This window comes from Musca domestica, unplaced genomic scaffold (assembly GCF_030504385.1).
Source record: "Musca domestica strain aabys unplaced genomic scaffold, Musca_domestica.polishedcontigs.V.1.1 183, whole genome shotgun sequence".
Classification (NCBI taxonomy): Eukaryota; Metazoa; Arthropoda; class Insecta; order Diptera; family Muscidae; genus Musca; species Musca domestica.
The window spans coordinates 980,625-997,607 of NW_026712241.1; the positions used below are offsets into that span (position 1 = coordinate 980,625).

At 36.7% G+C, this 16,983-nt stretch overlaps 1 protein-coding gene across 1 annotated transcript in view; it reads right to left on the reverse strand.

Annotated features, from left to right (window-relative positions):
* Positions 1-3,359: 3,359 nt before the first annotated feature.
* Positions 3,360-16,983, reverse strand: part of LOC101898512 (serine-rich adhesin for platelets) — a 35,241-nt gene continuing 21,617 nt past the window's right edge. The window contains 2 exon segments of the mRNA XM_059121059.1: positions 3,360-5,064; positions 5,067-5,753. Of these exon segments, the coding sequence (XP_058977042.1) occupies positions 3,376-5,064; positions 5,067-5,285 (1,908 nt within the window). The 5' untranslated portion in view covers positions 5,286-5,753 and the 3' untranslated portion in view covers positions 3,360-3,375.

A 16,983-nucleotide genomic window follows, 5' to 3' on the forward strand; every position in this document is an offset into this window, starting at 1 on the left:
GTCTACGATATTTGGCTATATTCGTCAAAGAAATCAGCAAAAAAAGGCAGAAGTTCGCATTTTGTGTATTTCGGATATCGCCTGTAAGTATTGTTCATATTTTTCAGACAAAAGTAGTGGTCTATTCTACACGCTGTCCTTAACTCTCTGTATGACCTTTATAACGGCTGCAAAATCAGGAACATTTTTAGTTGTTGGTCCATTTCAACCCCTAAATATATTGCGGATATCTTTGAAAACAATAGGCCTAGCCCTCCTGAGCCTAACCCTACCCTTTTCGTGAGGATCGGACGATAATTGCAATCTGTATATAATATCCCAAACCTGTGTTGTAAGGTGGAAAAATATTACAAAATGTACACCTTAATATTATAAGTCAAATTGAAAAAATCTCATGCGATAAAAAATATGGAAAAATAAAAAAAATTTCACAAAATACTAAAAAATCTATATTAGGATCATTTTGGACTTATTTTTAAGCGATTTTTTTCAGATTTTATACTTTTATGTCGAGCGGGCATTCTGAATTGACAAAATTTGTGAAAATCGGTCCAGCCATACTTCAGATATAAGCATTCCATCTAACATTCCTTTGCTTTGTATATACACATTGTATATATTTCGCTATACATATCCGATATATTTACTACCGGCATCTACGTAACGGTCAGAATTGACCTGTTCGTCTATTTATGATTTCGCCGGGACTAAAGATATTCGCGGTATAATGGAAATTTGACTTTTTTTATCACAAATATTATAGTCCTTTTCACCCACTAAATATTACCCGATGACCATCAAAATCGGAAGGCTTCTGGCCAGCCCGAAGATTTAGCCCCATGCTAATTTCCGCGTCAATTGGTCCATAATTGCGACCTGTAGAGCAACTGCAAATTCAGTATTTTTTCAGTTTTTGGTCCATTTCGACCCCTAAATATTGTGCGATCATCTCCAAAAGAAATAGGGTTCTATTCTGACCTTATCCCCACCTACATTCTAAATTTCGTGAAGATCGGGCCATAATTGCGACCTGTAGAGTGATTACAAATTAACATGGACAGACGGACAGACGGGCGGACGGACATACATAGCTAGATCGACTCAGCTCGGCGAGATAGGAAGATCCATATATACTTTCCTATGTTGGAAATCAATATTTCGAGGTGTTACATAATTTTTGGCCCAATCAAACTTATAATACCCCCAACACAAAGTGTTGTAGGGTATAAGGAGTAATAAGTGTACTATGGTAAAGGATGTCAGGGGGTTTTCATATTTTCTGCAGTTGATCAACAAATCCATTACGTGCATGTCCATCTATCCGAAATTCTCACCTATCTATGTAGTGACAGTAGATTATAAAAGTAAAGCAAAACAAGAAAAACTTAGGTTATGGTCGAACTTTTGATACCCTCCACACCTCCAAGTCAAAACGAGGACCTAAATATATAAATATTTTTTTGTTTTGTGGGCACTTCTGCACCCATTGGAAACTTCAAATACAAAATTTCAAACAATTTCGTAGAAAAAAATTGGGGTAATTCATAAAAATACCGAATATAGGTAAGAGGCGGAGTACAGGTTGTAAGAAAAAGTTGGCCGGTGCAGCCCATCTTCGAACTACATCTAAGTTAAGAGTTCAGATTTCACCCTTTTATTTTAATTCCTTTGGCAGATAGCGTGATTACAAAAGGCGGGCAGACATCGCTAAATCGGATCAGAATTTTACGCTGATCATGAATATTTATAAAGTATACATGATTACTTCGATGAGTTACAGACGGAATGACAAACATAATATTCCCTCCATATTATGGTGGAGGGTATAGACAAGAAGTCACTTCTATGGTCGTCTTGAATGTTTACATCGCGAAGTAAGCAAAATAATAGGGCAAGTCACAAGCTCTTCCACATTTTTTTAAATTTTCGGATTAAGATTCCTTGGAATCTGTGCAAATATTTGAAATCGGGGCTATAAGAAAAAGTGGATGGTCCTGACTTTTTTAAGCCATAATTCATTCAATAATCCAAATCACTCTTTAAATGTTTAAGGCTCTATTTTAAATGATAATCTATATTCAATCTCCAAATATTGGGGTCCATTTGCATATAGTCAAAGCTTAAAAATGTTTGGCGTATTTTTAAGATAAAGTCCAAATATTGACATGTGAGTCTTTTCTAATTTCCGTCTATTAAATTTGGAAAATTCTGTGTCATTTCCGATCAGTGTAAAGCAGATCTATCACTTTCATGTGAGATAGCAATCGTTCAGACTACTGAGACTTTCTTAAATCCAGATCCAGAATCAATGCTAATTGGGTACTATACAAAATAGGAGACCGAAACAAAATTTGATAAACCTTGTTAATGTTCACGTGAGATTAAAGAAACGCCATTTCTACTAGTGATGTTGAAATACACATTCCTTGTATTTTCCAGACAATACTCCTACCTCTCCTCCTCTACCCCACAAGAAACTTTCTGCATCCCAGTCTTAAACTTTTTGAATTAAACTTAACCTTGTATGAAAAACGCGTTCCAGCTCCCTAATAGCACTTGTTTAATACTTGACATTCAGTAAAGAGCAAAACTTATTTACAATCATTCATATGAAATGACATTTCTGTATTGTCTAGTGATTACCCAACATACCAAAATGGCTTGAGAATAATATTAAATAAAGCTTATGAACATAAGCCTTAAGCTTGAGAAAATCTTGAGAAAACATTGAAAAATGTTTGTGTAACAAGTATAGAATAATCGAAACGGAACCCTTATTTATAAGCTTATACTTGTAATTGTAGAATAAGCTTACGAAAATAATATTATATTAAGCTTATTTTTGCAATAGTATAAAATATTATTTTTTTAATTTTAAATCATTTTTCACATTTTTTTTTTCTTGATGGACATCCCAGTAGTCACTGCCTCATGTGGCCTTGATACCCTGACGCTTTCTTCTCCCTTATTTGAGCTTCTGCATATCTTCCACTAAGACTACACATCCATTGAATTCCTGAAACTTTTTTGATGCTTCCAATCTGAAATGGGATTGGAATAATTTATGTGAAAGATTCCCGGATTTATTATTCATCCATACCTTAAGAGTTCGGTCCAGAAATGGGTCCTAAATTCGCGTGATTTTGTTTTTTACCAAAGAAAATATTTTCTTGCCGAAAATTTTCACAAAAAATCAAAACTAATTTGTCAACAAAGGACAGATTTGAGAAAAGTTTGTGGAACATAAGTTTTTCTCAAGCATTGTTGAAAAATTCTATTTTTTATAATATTGTTCTCAAGCTGTATTGTATTTTTGGTATGTTGGGTAGGTTATCCTAATCTATATCTATTTACATATTTTCTAATTCATTTTATTTATATATATTTAAATTTCAACTTACCTTTCTCTAAACTGACGTTACAGAATTTCAATGCATCGTCGAGAAAATTTAAATGCATATAACTTGTTGCTGTCTCTAGAATTTTTCTCGCTTGCAAATCAGGTCCCCACCATTTCTCAACCAAACGTCTCACCAACACGTCGGGCATAAATTTCATATTATCATTGGAGCTGGAACTGCCACGAGAGCCAGTACTCAGCGTAGACGAAGACGTAGCAGCCATTGTCGTTGTAGCCGTATCGGTAGTGCATGCAATAGTAGTGGTCGTTACCGTTGTCGGAGATCCGGCCAATGTTGGCGTCAATGGCGGCGATGTGACAAGGCGTAAACGTGACATTTCATCATTGGCCATGGGACCCAATGCATTGTCAATGCTATTGGTTACAACGCTTGTTGGACTAAAGGAGAAAAGTGATTGCGACTGGGAGTTTGAGAAATTTGGCATACTCGCTGTTAAACCGCTCATTGTTCGACTACTGCTGCTGCTGCTGCTGCTAGTCGTAGTACTTGTTGCTGTCGACAGAGTGGTCAAGTTCAATGTTTCCGTTATTGGTTCTTCCTTGTGCAGACGCGGAAATCGAATATGGCAAATGTTACACATGGTAATGGTATCACAACATTGACGACAAAATGTGTGACCACAGTTCGCGGTAACCGGACAACGTAAGATATCGCGACACAGCGGACACAACAGCGGATCACAATCGTCCAGAAGTACGGGACTTTTGTTGCGTGCTAGCTCTCGCGAAGGATTGTGCAAATCTAAATTCTCCGTTGTAGCTAATGTTGGATTATCCGTTATTAAATTGGAGTGTCCTTGATTGGCATTAAATGCACCTGCTGCAAGTTGCCACGATGTAGCCAGACTTGAGGGGCCAGAGTGGTTCGTGGTTGTGGTAGTGGAAAGATTGGTCAGTTGTGGTATATCGTCACGGGGCTTTGTAGTCAACGACACAGTTTTGTCAGAGTTGTCACTGGACTTTTTGGAACTGCTGCTTAGCATTCGTATGTATTCCAGCAGAGCTGTAGCCAAAACATTCAGTTTTTCCAGGGGTATAAATCCTTTGGGTTGTTCACTGGCTATGAGGGCATAAATGTCGAATGCCTCCTGCAGCCGGCCATGACGGGCTAAGGACTCACCCACCAGATAGGAAAAGTGTAGTTTGTCAGCCGTTTGTCCTGTCATCAGGGACTGTGAAAGAGTTTTCACATTATCATCAATTGCCGAGTTGGCACCCAAAGAATGTCGGGGTCGTTTCGCATCCCTTGTTGTCGGCTGTCTACTCGTCAACGTTGGAGAATTCGACTGCACTTTTGCTGATTTCAAGGCTCTTTTGCTGGCCGAGGCTCCTCTGGCATAGAAACCGTGTTGCAGTGGCATTGTCTTGTTGTTGGCCTTATTGGATGTAAACGATTTTCCCCGTAGCAATGATTGTGCCTGCACGTTGTCACGTAAACAGTTTGTGGACAACGATATAGCTGTTGCTGGTGCTGCTGCTTCTGCTCCAACGCCTGTGCTGTTGAGATTGTTCTGAGGGGGTGTGGCAACAGCGTGCGATTTGACTGTCGCCGCCACAGCAGCTATACAATCCGAATCTAAATAGATGTCTGCAGTTTCGTCACCAGCTGTAATTGGTTTGAAATACAACGACGAATGATTCAGAACTTGTCATCAATTTGGAATTCTGAGAAATTCTCTTTGATGATGGCGTCCGATGTGATGTCTTTGACGTAACGCTTAAAACTGGGTAGTAGTTTATCTGTTTGAATATCTTGATTTTGATTTACTGGCGATGCAGTGTTTGAAATAACAACGGCTGGACCGTTTAATGGATGTTTTCTTTTCTTTTTAATTTGAAATTGCTCAGTGGCACTTTTAGACATTATAGAATATCGGCAATTATTTCCGAATAATTTTTTCTTTAATTTTTCTTATTTTGCAAGAAAATTTAATTACGAATATTTTTTTTAATTTTTTGCACTTTTGAAAATTCAAACGTAACTTTGATTGCTTATTTCACAATAGACACTTCACTTTTCAATAAAATGTAGAATTATTTTTTGCATATTTCTTTAATTTTTAAATCATATTTCACTTTTTGATATTTTTATTTATTTTGTATTTTTTTTTTTAATTTTTCATGTTAATTTTTCTTCCGATATTTTATTAAAAAATATATTTTCTTTCAACGTTTGATGTAACCGTTCCCTTTCGCATACGTAACACGACTGCGTTGAGTCAAAGTCGTCTCCGTTCCGTTTAGCTGCTGTTGCTGCTCGCTGCCGTTGTGCTGTGGTTGGTGTTGGTGCTCTGTTATTTGTTTATTGTGTGTGTTTTTTGGTAATGATTATCTGAAAACAAAGAAAAAAGTTTGGAAAATGTTAAATGAAAAAACAATAACAATCACATAGGCCTTGCCAAGCTCACAAATACATTCCCTACTCTAATGATATAGGCTTTACGTAACATTCCCTCAAATACGAAGCCGTAACACCTAAAAAAGAGCATTTCGGTGTTATAAAATTTAAATATAATAACAACAAGCACTCTGGCCAGAGAGAGAGAGGAGAGAATGGTAATCGCTCATCGTTGATAACACTGCAAAAGAGACCAAATGTTCTGTTCATGTGGCACCCATAACGTAGCGTATCTCTTAAAATCGTTTCAGCATAACAAACCCCAATGTGCCGCCCACAAATGTGACCCCAACAACTAGGCCAACAAATACTAATCAGAGGGGAAGAGCTCTCTCTTAATGATGCATGGAGCATGTATTTTAGGTTAGAAGAGAGTCAACGTCACACTAATGCTCTTTGTTGTGAGTCTAGCAGTGTTCAATAGAGAACAAACAAACAAAAATACGACAATGACTCTTTACTGTTAAATTTTCATTTCAAGTATTATGATTTGTTAACAACTAAATAAATATTTAATTTAAGTTTGTTCTCATCCAGCTCTCTTTCATTCATTGTATTTTCCGACTTGGCCGAGAGAGAGAGAGACACTATGGTTGGGGGGGGGGGGGTTTCCTTGGATGGTGTTGATGTTATTGTTTGTTTTTATCTCTGACACATTTTCGACTTGTCTTTTTCTTTTTTTGATTTGTTTAGTTTATCATCTCCCAAACACCGCTCTTGTTTGTGTTGACACCATCGCACCGACAGTTTTCCTCAGCCAGTTAGTTGTTGGTTGGTGGTAGGCAGTGTCGCGCACATTGACAACTAAATGATAATAAAAGTGCGTTTTGACGTTTGACTTGTGTTGTGGCTGTTATTTAACACCTATTATCTGAAATCTCATTCATTGTTCAGCGCGGGTAGGAAGGCAATTAAATGTCAGCCAGATGGAAGAAATTAAAATCATTATTTATATAATTTCAAGTGAATAGTTCCGTTTTGGTTTTGCAGTTGTTTGTATTGTGGGTATGTCAAAATTTGGGACGTTTTGCATCCTGTATGACGTGATGGAGAATAAAATCAGTAGGGAAAGGTAGAAAGTCGGGCAGGGAGGATTTTATGGTACCCTACACCGCTATGCAGTTCCAACCGGAACAAATATATGTTTATATTGAGAATCAAATCATACCAAATATGATCGGCGCATAGAGCTATTGAATCTTGAAATCGGATGGAACTAATTCATGGGATGGAACTTAACCACAATCGATTGTAGTACATGTTTTTTTTCTACTGAAAGTGATCGTTTTTTATACCCTCCAACATACATAGTACGACATTCCGTTTGTACCTCATCGAAATAAAAATGTTAGACCTCACACAGTATATAGATTCTGGATCAGCGTAAAATTCTAAGTCGACTTAGCCCTGTTCGTCTGTTGTAATCACGCTAGAGTCAAAACGTATTAAGATATTAAGCCAAAATTTTGCACAGATATGTCTCTTGTCTGCAGGCAGGTCAAGCTCGAAGATGGGTTATATCGGTCCGAGATATCGTATAGCCGCCCATATATAACGGCACCCCCGATATTCAGTATTTTTATGATTTTATACACATTTTTTCAATGGAATTGTCTGAATTTCTACACAAGGAGTTCTTTGAGTACCTTACCCCTTTGGAAGATAATTATCGTAGATCTATATCAACGATATCGTATATCTTCCATATAACGGTACCTCCCGATATTCGGTAATTTCATGATTTAAGTCATATTTTTCTGAAAATCCGCACAAATAGTTCCTTTTGAGTATTTTGGACCTAGAAGAGAATTGTCTGTATAGGTCCACGATATCGAATATCCCCCATTTAACGGTACCTCTCGATATTCGGTATTTTCATGATTTTAGTCAAATTTTTGAATGGAATTTTCTCAAAATCTAGACAAGGAGTTCCATCTAAGTACTTTATCCCCTGGAAGAGAATTGTTTATATAGGTCCATGATATCATATAGCCCTAATTTAACGTTACCTCCCAATATTCGGGTTTTTTAAGGTGATAGCCAAATTTTGTCAATGGAATTGTTTGAAAATCCACACAAGGAATTGCTTCTGAGTACTTTACCCCTTGGACGATAATTTTCTTTATAGGTCTCCAGTATCTCCAATACAACGGTACCTCCCGATATTAAGTATTTTGATGATTTTAGCCACATTTTTCAATGGAATTGTCTGAGAATGCACAACAGGAGTTGCTTCTGAGTACTTCACCCCCTGAAAAAGAATTTTCTATATAGATCCATGATATCTCATAGCCCCCATATAACGGTACCTCCCTGTATTTTAATGGTTTTAGCGAATCTTTTGAGTGGAACTATTTCAAATTTCGCATTTGAAATCGGCCGACCGAACTTATCTGCTTTTTTATGTGTTTCTTGTTTGACTGGACCTTTCTTGCCCATCAATTAAACCTTGTCTAAGTTTTGTAAAAATATTGCAATATACCAAGCTCGATCCATATCAAATACTCCCTTTTGAAAGTTATCATGCACAACAGTCGGATAGGCATACGGACATGACTACATCGATTCCAAATGTCCTAAAACGGATTCCGTTCAAAAAGACGTAGGGTATTTTTAAATTAGTATTATTTTGGTATAATAAATATATTTGGCTACAATAAATGTACATATGAATTATGAAAGCCTATGCTAAGATCCTAACATGGCAATAATGCAACATTTGTAATTTTGTTTTATTATTATTATTATTTATTTATTTATTTATTTTTTTTTTTTGTATTTTGGGATGACTTTCCTAAGGTAGAAATTTCTTCTATGAGTTCTTATGTTCTCGCAGAAAATCAGACATCAGTGGTCAATTGTTGTCAAAACTTTTAAAACACATAAAAAATATGTTAACTTTGATCTGGTCGAACCTATGACAACCTCCGATTTCGATAAAATTTGGCATACTTATTTTCAGGCCTAATTTGTTATATATGCGCACAATTTCATACTATTCGGGCTAATATTACACGTTTGGTGCACAATAAAAGGCAAATCGGACGAAGTTATATACGGGAGCTATATCCAAATCTGAACCGATCTCGATGAAATTTACCAAATGTATTTCTGAGCTGTATTTCATATATTTCCCCAAATATCGTTGTTACAGAGTGCATATTACGGCTGAGAAGGACAAAAATAACAAATGGGATGAACAATATATATGGGAGATATAGCTATATCTGAACTGATTTCGATCAAATTTGGCACACTTATTTTCAGGCCTAATTTGGTTATATGTGCACAATTGCATACTATTCGGGCTGATATATATATGGGAGCCATATCTAAATTTTTACCGATTATATCCAATTTCAATAGGGTTTGTCCTTGGGCCAAACCAATGATATGTGCAAAATTTCATCTTAATCGGATAATAAATGCGACCTGCATTTTGTTCACAAGATTACATGGACAGACGGACTGACATGCATAAATCAACTCAGAAAGTAATTCTATGGAGATCCTCAAAAGTAATTATGGGTCTATCTCGCTTCCTTCTCCATGTTACAAACAAATGCACAAAGACATAATACCCTGACCACCTTGTGGTTGTAGGGTATAAAAATAACTTCATGCATGACTCCCTAATGCCATAACTTGGACGTTGACTCTTCAGAATATTCAGGCTTTGGCGTAGTCCTCACATGACAATATCGCCTAATTTTCGCCCTGCAAAAATCTACAAGTTTTGCAATTGTTTAGGCCCCATTTATTGTTGTGACCAGCGAACCCTTACTTCAGTAACCTCTAAATAGCCCGGCGGCCACATAATACTCACTTAGTAAGTAATTAATGTTTATTATTCTTCAAATCAACACAGTTTTTGATTTTTTTTATTCGAAATAATAGACCTAACGAACAATATATATGGGAGATATAGCTATATCTGAACCGATTTCGATCAAATTTGGCATACTTATTTTCAGGCCTAATTTGGTTATATGTGCACAATTCCATACTATTCGGGCTGATATTACACGTTTGGTGCACAATAAAAGGCAAATCGGACGAAAATATATATGGGAGCTATATCTAAATTTTTACCGATTATCTCCAATTTCAATAGGGTTTGTCCTTGGGCCAAACCAATGATATGTGCAAAATTTCATCTTAATCGGATAATAAATGCGACCTGCATTTTGTTCACAAGATTACATGGACAGACGGACTGACATGCATAAATCAACTCAGAAAGTAATTCTATGGAGATCCTCAAAAGTAATTATGGGTCTATCTCGCTTCCTTCTCCATGTTACAAACAAATGCACAAAGACATAATACCCTGACCACCTTGTGGTTGTAGGGTATAAAAATAACTTCATGCATGACTCCCTAATGCCATAACTTGGACGTTGACTCTTCAGAATATTCAGGCTTTGGCGTAGTCCTCACATGACAATATCGCCTAATTTTCGCCCTGCAAAAATCTACAAGTTTTGCAATTGTTTAGGCCCCATTTATTGTTGTGACCAGCGAACCCTTACTTCAGTAACCTCTAAATAGCCCGGCGGCCACATAATACTCACTTAGTAAGTAATTAATGTTTATTATTCTTCAAATCAACACAGTTTTTGATTTTTTTTATTCGAAATAATAGACCTAACGACAACTTTACAATCAGTTATTAGGTTTTCAGAAACTAGTGTTGTTTTATAGAATCCCTGAAATGACTGAATATGAACTTTGGCGACTCTGCAATCTGCCGGATCTCTTTTTGTGGGACCCAATTTTGGTTACGAAAATTGAAAGATTTTGTTTCTGGACTTTCAGAAAATAAATCTAGTCCCATTATCCACTATCATTTCGATCCATTTATATAACAAAGGGCTCCAGAAGCTATTTGTGCTATGGTTCCATCAATCGAGGAGTTTTTATATGCCACTTATGTTTCTATTGTTTCAGGTATGTGGTACGGGGACATTACATCATGTAATCCTCCTGTGACCCCTGTCATATTTTGATGCAATCGTTTTCAGCATTATTATCTGCCATACTAACATTTTCAATTGAACATAAACATAAACAATTGACTATAATGGCCTAGTGCAAAAACTGCATATTGCAAGCATGCAGTAAAGAGTATTATGAACCACATATGTCCATGGTCAAACGTTGCCATCATCCACGATCATCAACAATTTGATCATCAACAAATTTATTCTCATATCGAAGCAAATGACAACGACAGAGAGTTGTGGGTTACGTAAAACGCAGCAATTCATTCGACGACGACGACGACGACGAAAACGTATATAACCATATTGTTTCGTAACGACAATTCCAGGAACGTATGTACATACGTATTTACGTTCGTATCTATCTCGTTCAGTAGAATATAAGAAAATCAGTAGAATGGTGAAGCACAACAACAACAACAACGATAACACAAACGCAAACATATTGAAAGTTACGTGAATACGATTATGCAGTCACTGCCAATTATTTCCATTAACAAAAAATCACAACAGGCTAAGGCTGGATGTCATTGCTCCTTATGTAGTTAAGTCAAACTTTAGTGGATCGTTTTCAAAATAAATTAGAATTTTAATGTTTCCCCCAAAAACACTTCAATTCCCAAACAAAAAGGGGAAACGATACACAAACTCACACACGCACACATCCATCTAGTAGTATGTGTGTACATCTGTTTCTATTCCCTTGTTTTGTTTTTAATTGGGAATTTCATTTCATTTCGTTTCGTTTTTTTTTTTTTTTTTATTTCTAATTTGTATTTTTTTGTTTTATTTACCACATAATCACATCATCACATTTTTAGTTTAAAGTAGCCGGATTGCATAACATGATGAATATGAAAATTAACACTGACTGAATCACGTACCCCCTACTCACACACTGGAACGCACACACACACACGCCCAGCCAGCGAGTGAGAAACAAAACAGACGCTAAACATAGCAAAGCATACAAACCGAACCGAACGTCGCCTGTGGAAAGACGCTTCGGTCGACTTGAATATTGCCGGCTTCTAATTCTGAAACCAGAACAGTCAACATTGTGCCGGCTGCCATCAAATGAACCACTGAACCAAAGGCAATTACATTGCGAATCAAATAAATGGAATTGAATCAACAAAGAACATCTCTGATAATAACAACGACGCACAGTGTTTCGGAATTAGATATTACTGGTCAATTTCTTTGTTCCAGCTCGTAATTAAATGGACAATATTCCGTCAGAGGCTGTAGTGCCCATTACGAACTTCCAATACGAAATTTGAAACAATTCGGGTGGAAAATTTCGTTAAAATCATGAAAATACCGAATATCTGGGGTTACCGTTATAAAAGAGTTACCGTTATAAGTTCCGAAACATGGATCTATATAGACAATTCTCTTCCAGTGGGTAAAGTACTCAGAGGGAACTCGTTGTGCGGATTTTCCAATAATTCCATGGAAAAATTTGACTATAATGATCAAAATACCGAATATCGCGAGGAACCGTTATATGGGCGCTATACGATATCGTAGGTCTATGTAGACAATTCTTTTTTCAGGGGGTAAAATACTCACAGAGAACTCTTTGTGTAGAATTTTTGATAATTCTATTGAACAAATGTGGCTAAAATCATAAAAATACCCAATACTGGGTGGTAAGGTTAAATGGGGGATATACAATATCGTGACCTTTGTAGACAATTCTCTTTCATGGGGTAAAATACTCATGGAGAACTCCTTCTGTGTATTTTAAGACAATTCCATTGAAAAAATGTCGCTGAAATCATCAAAACACCGAATATCGAGAGGTATCGTTATGTGGGGGCTATACGATACCATGGACCTATATAGACAATTCTTTTCCACGGGGGGTAAAGTATAGCCCGACGTCAAGGAAATGGACGGAAGAAAACAGCAACATCAGCAGCAATTGTTCGAAACGTAAAGAAGCGACTTGATCGAAATCCGCGTCGCAGTGGCCGAAAAATAGCTCGTGAGCTGAACCTATCACAATATTCCATTCCGCAAATATTGAAACATAAGTTCGGGGTAAAGTAATTGAAATTACAAAAAGTTAAAGAACTTACACCGCAACAGAAAGAAAATAGACTCAAAAGAGCTTTCGCTTGACCGAAAGTGGTGAACTGTCGAATTTGGTTTCTCCGATGAGAAAACATTCGTTGTCCAGCTGTTTGTAAATAAACAAAATGCCAAAGAGGTCAGCTGAAAATGTGCACCTTCGGTTGGCCACCAGAACTCAAGCCCCGGCCATGGTGATGGTGTGGGTCGCCATAACAGCCGATGGTCGCTCTCCGCTCGTATTATTCGCGCTGACATTAGAACAAATGCCAAATATTATCGCGAAAATATTCTGGAGGGTGTACTAAATCCTTGGACACGCGAACATTTTGGTCGCAGACCTTTGACACTCCAACAGGACTCAGCACCATCGCACTCAGCTCGCACCACCCAAGAATGCTTACAAAATGAGGTTCCTCGCTTCATTTCCAGCGCACAATGGCCACCAAAATCTCCGGATACCAATCCGTTGAACTATTTTGTCTGAAGTATTTTGGAAAGCAAGGTTGGCACTAAAACATACCAAAGTGTCGATCACCTCAAGCAAGCGCTTCGCCGGGAATGGGCCTAAATACTGCAGAACAACGGTTTCATTGGCCGTTTGAAGGCCATAATTCGTGCCAAAGGTGACCAGTTCGAAGAAATCTAAACTTATTCTAAAAGTTGATGCTATTTCCGATATTTTTATGGATATTTTGTTATGGAATTCTTTCAAGTAATATACAATTTTAAAACACTGTGCCGCTTTGCGGCCAATCTAATGCTGCAGGACGCATGTATGTATGCATATGTGTGTGTGTGTGTGTTCATTAATTTTGGGTGGAAGCTTTGAAATTCATGGGCATGTATTATTATGTATATTTATGTATGTATTCAATAATTGACGTCAAACTTTAAGTCGAATTTAAGATAAGAGACAGACGGCCAAACAATGTGTAGGTACTTTGAACACAAAGGCAAAACGGATCTTTATATAAACATCGAATGAACCCCCAAAAAAATTTAGTTCAAAAGTATATGCACAACTGTTTCTAAGCAAATCGACAGTAGTTTGGTAAAATGATTTTCCAATGAGTATTTAATTGAATCCAAAAATTAAGAAAGGAAGGCAAAAGTCGGGCTGGGCCGATTTATGATACCCTACACCACAGTGCATATATAGAAGAGCCACATTCCCCATATGGGGAATATATGAGAATTAAAACATACCAAATATGATTGTTTTTGAATGCGTATTATTCATCAAAATCCATCCTATTTTAGGCACAATAACCGTGAAATCGGGTGAAGATATATATTGGAGCCGTATGCGAATCTGAACCAATCTCTATAAATTTTAGCAGAGGTATTTCCATGCTATAACTGATAGATCGGATAAAGAATCTTTGTTGTGGAAAGCATTTTACGGATGTGAAGAACTTAAATACAAAATCGGATGAAACATACATATAGGTCCACGTCTTCGGATAGCCCCCATATAACTGTACCTTCCGATATTCGGTATTTTGATGATTTTAGCTACATGATTTACCGGAATTGTTTCAAATTTGGTATTTAAAGTTTTTAATAGATACTACAGCATAAAACAGCATAAAACAGCATAAAACATAAAAATGGGCAATGTAGGTCCACGTCTTCGTATAGCCCCCATGTAACGGTACCCCCCGATATTCGGTATTTTGATTATTCTAGCCACATTATTTACCGGAATTGCCTCAATTTTGGTATTTGAAGTTCGTAATGGATACTACATCCTAAGACAGAAAATAAGCCATGTAGGTCTACGTCTTCGTATAGCCCCAATATAACGGTATAGCCCCAATATTCAGTATTTTGATGATTTTAGCGACATTATTTACCGGAACTATTTCAAATTTAGTATTTGAAGTTCGTAATGGATGCTACAGCCTATCACAGAAAATTGTCTGCGCAGGACCACGCCTTCGTATAGCCCCCATATTACGGTACCTCCGATCTTCGGTATTTTCATGATTTTAGCGAACCTATTTACCGGAATTGCTTCAAATTTCGCATTTGAAGTTCGTAATGAATACTACAGCCTATGACAGAAAATTGTCTGTGCAGGTCCACGTCTTCGTATAGCCCCCATATAACGGTACACCCCGATATTCGGTATTTTGATGATTTTAGCGACATTATTTATCGGAATTGTTTCAAATTTCGCATTTGAAGTTCGTGAAGTTCGATATAATGGCCTATGACAAAACATTTTCTGTGCAGATCCACGTTTTAAAACCAGCATGGTACCTCCCTATATTCGACGATTTTGACGATTTTAGCTACATTATAAACAGATTTTTTTCAAGTTTCGCATTTGAATCTAATATAGGGCTACATGATTTTAACAGAATTTTAAAATCCCTTTTTTTTGAAAATTATTAAATTCGTACCAAATGGTGGAGGGTATTCAAAGTTCGGCCTGGCCGAACTTACAGCTTTTTTACTTCTTTTTTTAACCTTGAACCCTATGTGGGGGAGTTACCAAGAAAATGGTCCGATCTCTATCATCTTTATAAAAGATCTTGTATTGATTGAGATATTGAGATGTTCCACATTTCAATGGAATTGGATGTAAACTTCGCGTTTTATAAGCTTAATGGATATTCGAAGTTTTGGCCCTTTGTGGGGAAGGCACCAGAAGGAGTGAACCGATATATTCCATCTGCACACCAGACCTTGGGTGTTATAATTATTCAAATGTTGACCCTTTGTACGTGATGAAGTTGACTTTTCTCTTCTGTGCAGTAAAATAGTTATTTATTCATTTGTTTCTTTATTTATTTATTTATTTATTTTTATTTATTTATTTATTTTTTTTTTTTTTTTGAAAATTTCGTGGTACCAGAAGGAGTGGATCGATACTTCCCATCTCCGAACTGGATCTAATTTTGATAATAATCAAAAATCGTGTACTCCTTTCGAGACAGTCAGATCGACTCCAAATGCCCTGAAAGTCTAAAGAGATCTATCGTCTATAACTGCAATGTCTTAAGGCACGTTTTGGCCGTACTCTAGCCATATGGCTGAGGGTATAAAAATGTACATAAAATCTTCAACTTTCATTAAATCGAAAGATACAGTTATATGGGGACTATGGCTAAACGTGAACCAATCTTCAAATTTTTAATACCACATTATTTTTTACTCATTATGATGCTACTCTAAAATAAAATAAGATCGATTAGTTGTGCAGGAACATACTTGTCACACATTTCCATACATTTGGAACCACTGTTCATAGGTTTCAATTCCGATAAATCTCACATAAATAATTTCCTTTAATTTGAAGTGTACGATGCACAAACTGTGTCTTGGATCATGCGGACAAGTTGTGACTAGAACAAAATATTTCAAATTTATATAGACGAAGCTGTATCTCCCATACATATATGTTTCATCCGATATGCGTTCTATAACAAAGATATTTCTTACCAGAGGTCACATACAACAGAAAACAATACCTCCGTCAAATATCTGTCATTAAGAATGATAATCTTTGATTACGTGTGAGTTTATTTGTACTCGCACCTGAGTACGTGAGACCGAGCATGTAGCGAGCGCAGGGTGTGAGGCAATGCGTTATACAATCGAATGCATTTTCGTCATTCTGCACCATCTCGAATGCATCGAACAAAATTCTCTTCAATTGGTAATATTCTAGCTCTTATATGGCCAGTGAGTTCTCTGATTAAGGGCCCCCAATGTCGTTCTCTGTCAATTGTGTTCTTAACAAAATTAAATAACCCACAAAGAGAAGAAGTTTTCACCACAACGGTTCGCTCTGTTTTCTACAATGTTAAAATGTATAACAACGTGGTGTGTTTGTGTGTAAACACAAACAAACGAAAGTTTTGTTTTGATACAAAAGCGCACGTTTTTTTCTTCTTCTTCCACGTTGTTGTTGTTGTTTTTTTGTTTGTTCTTTTCAAACGATATAAAAAGTTGTTATGCCGGCATCTGAAGATACGCCTTAGCATATTGACATACTTACACATTGGCATGTATACATTGATATATACATACACATAAAAATTGTATCGCGCAATATTTTCTATAGTTGA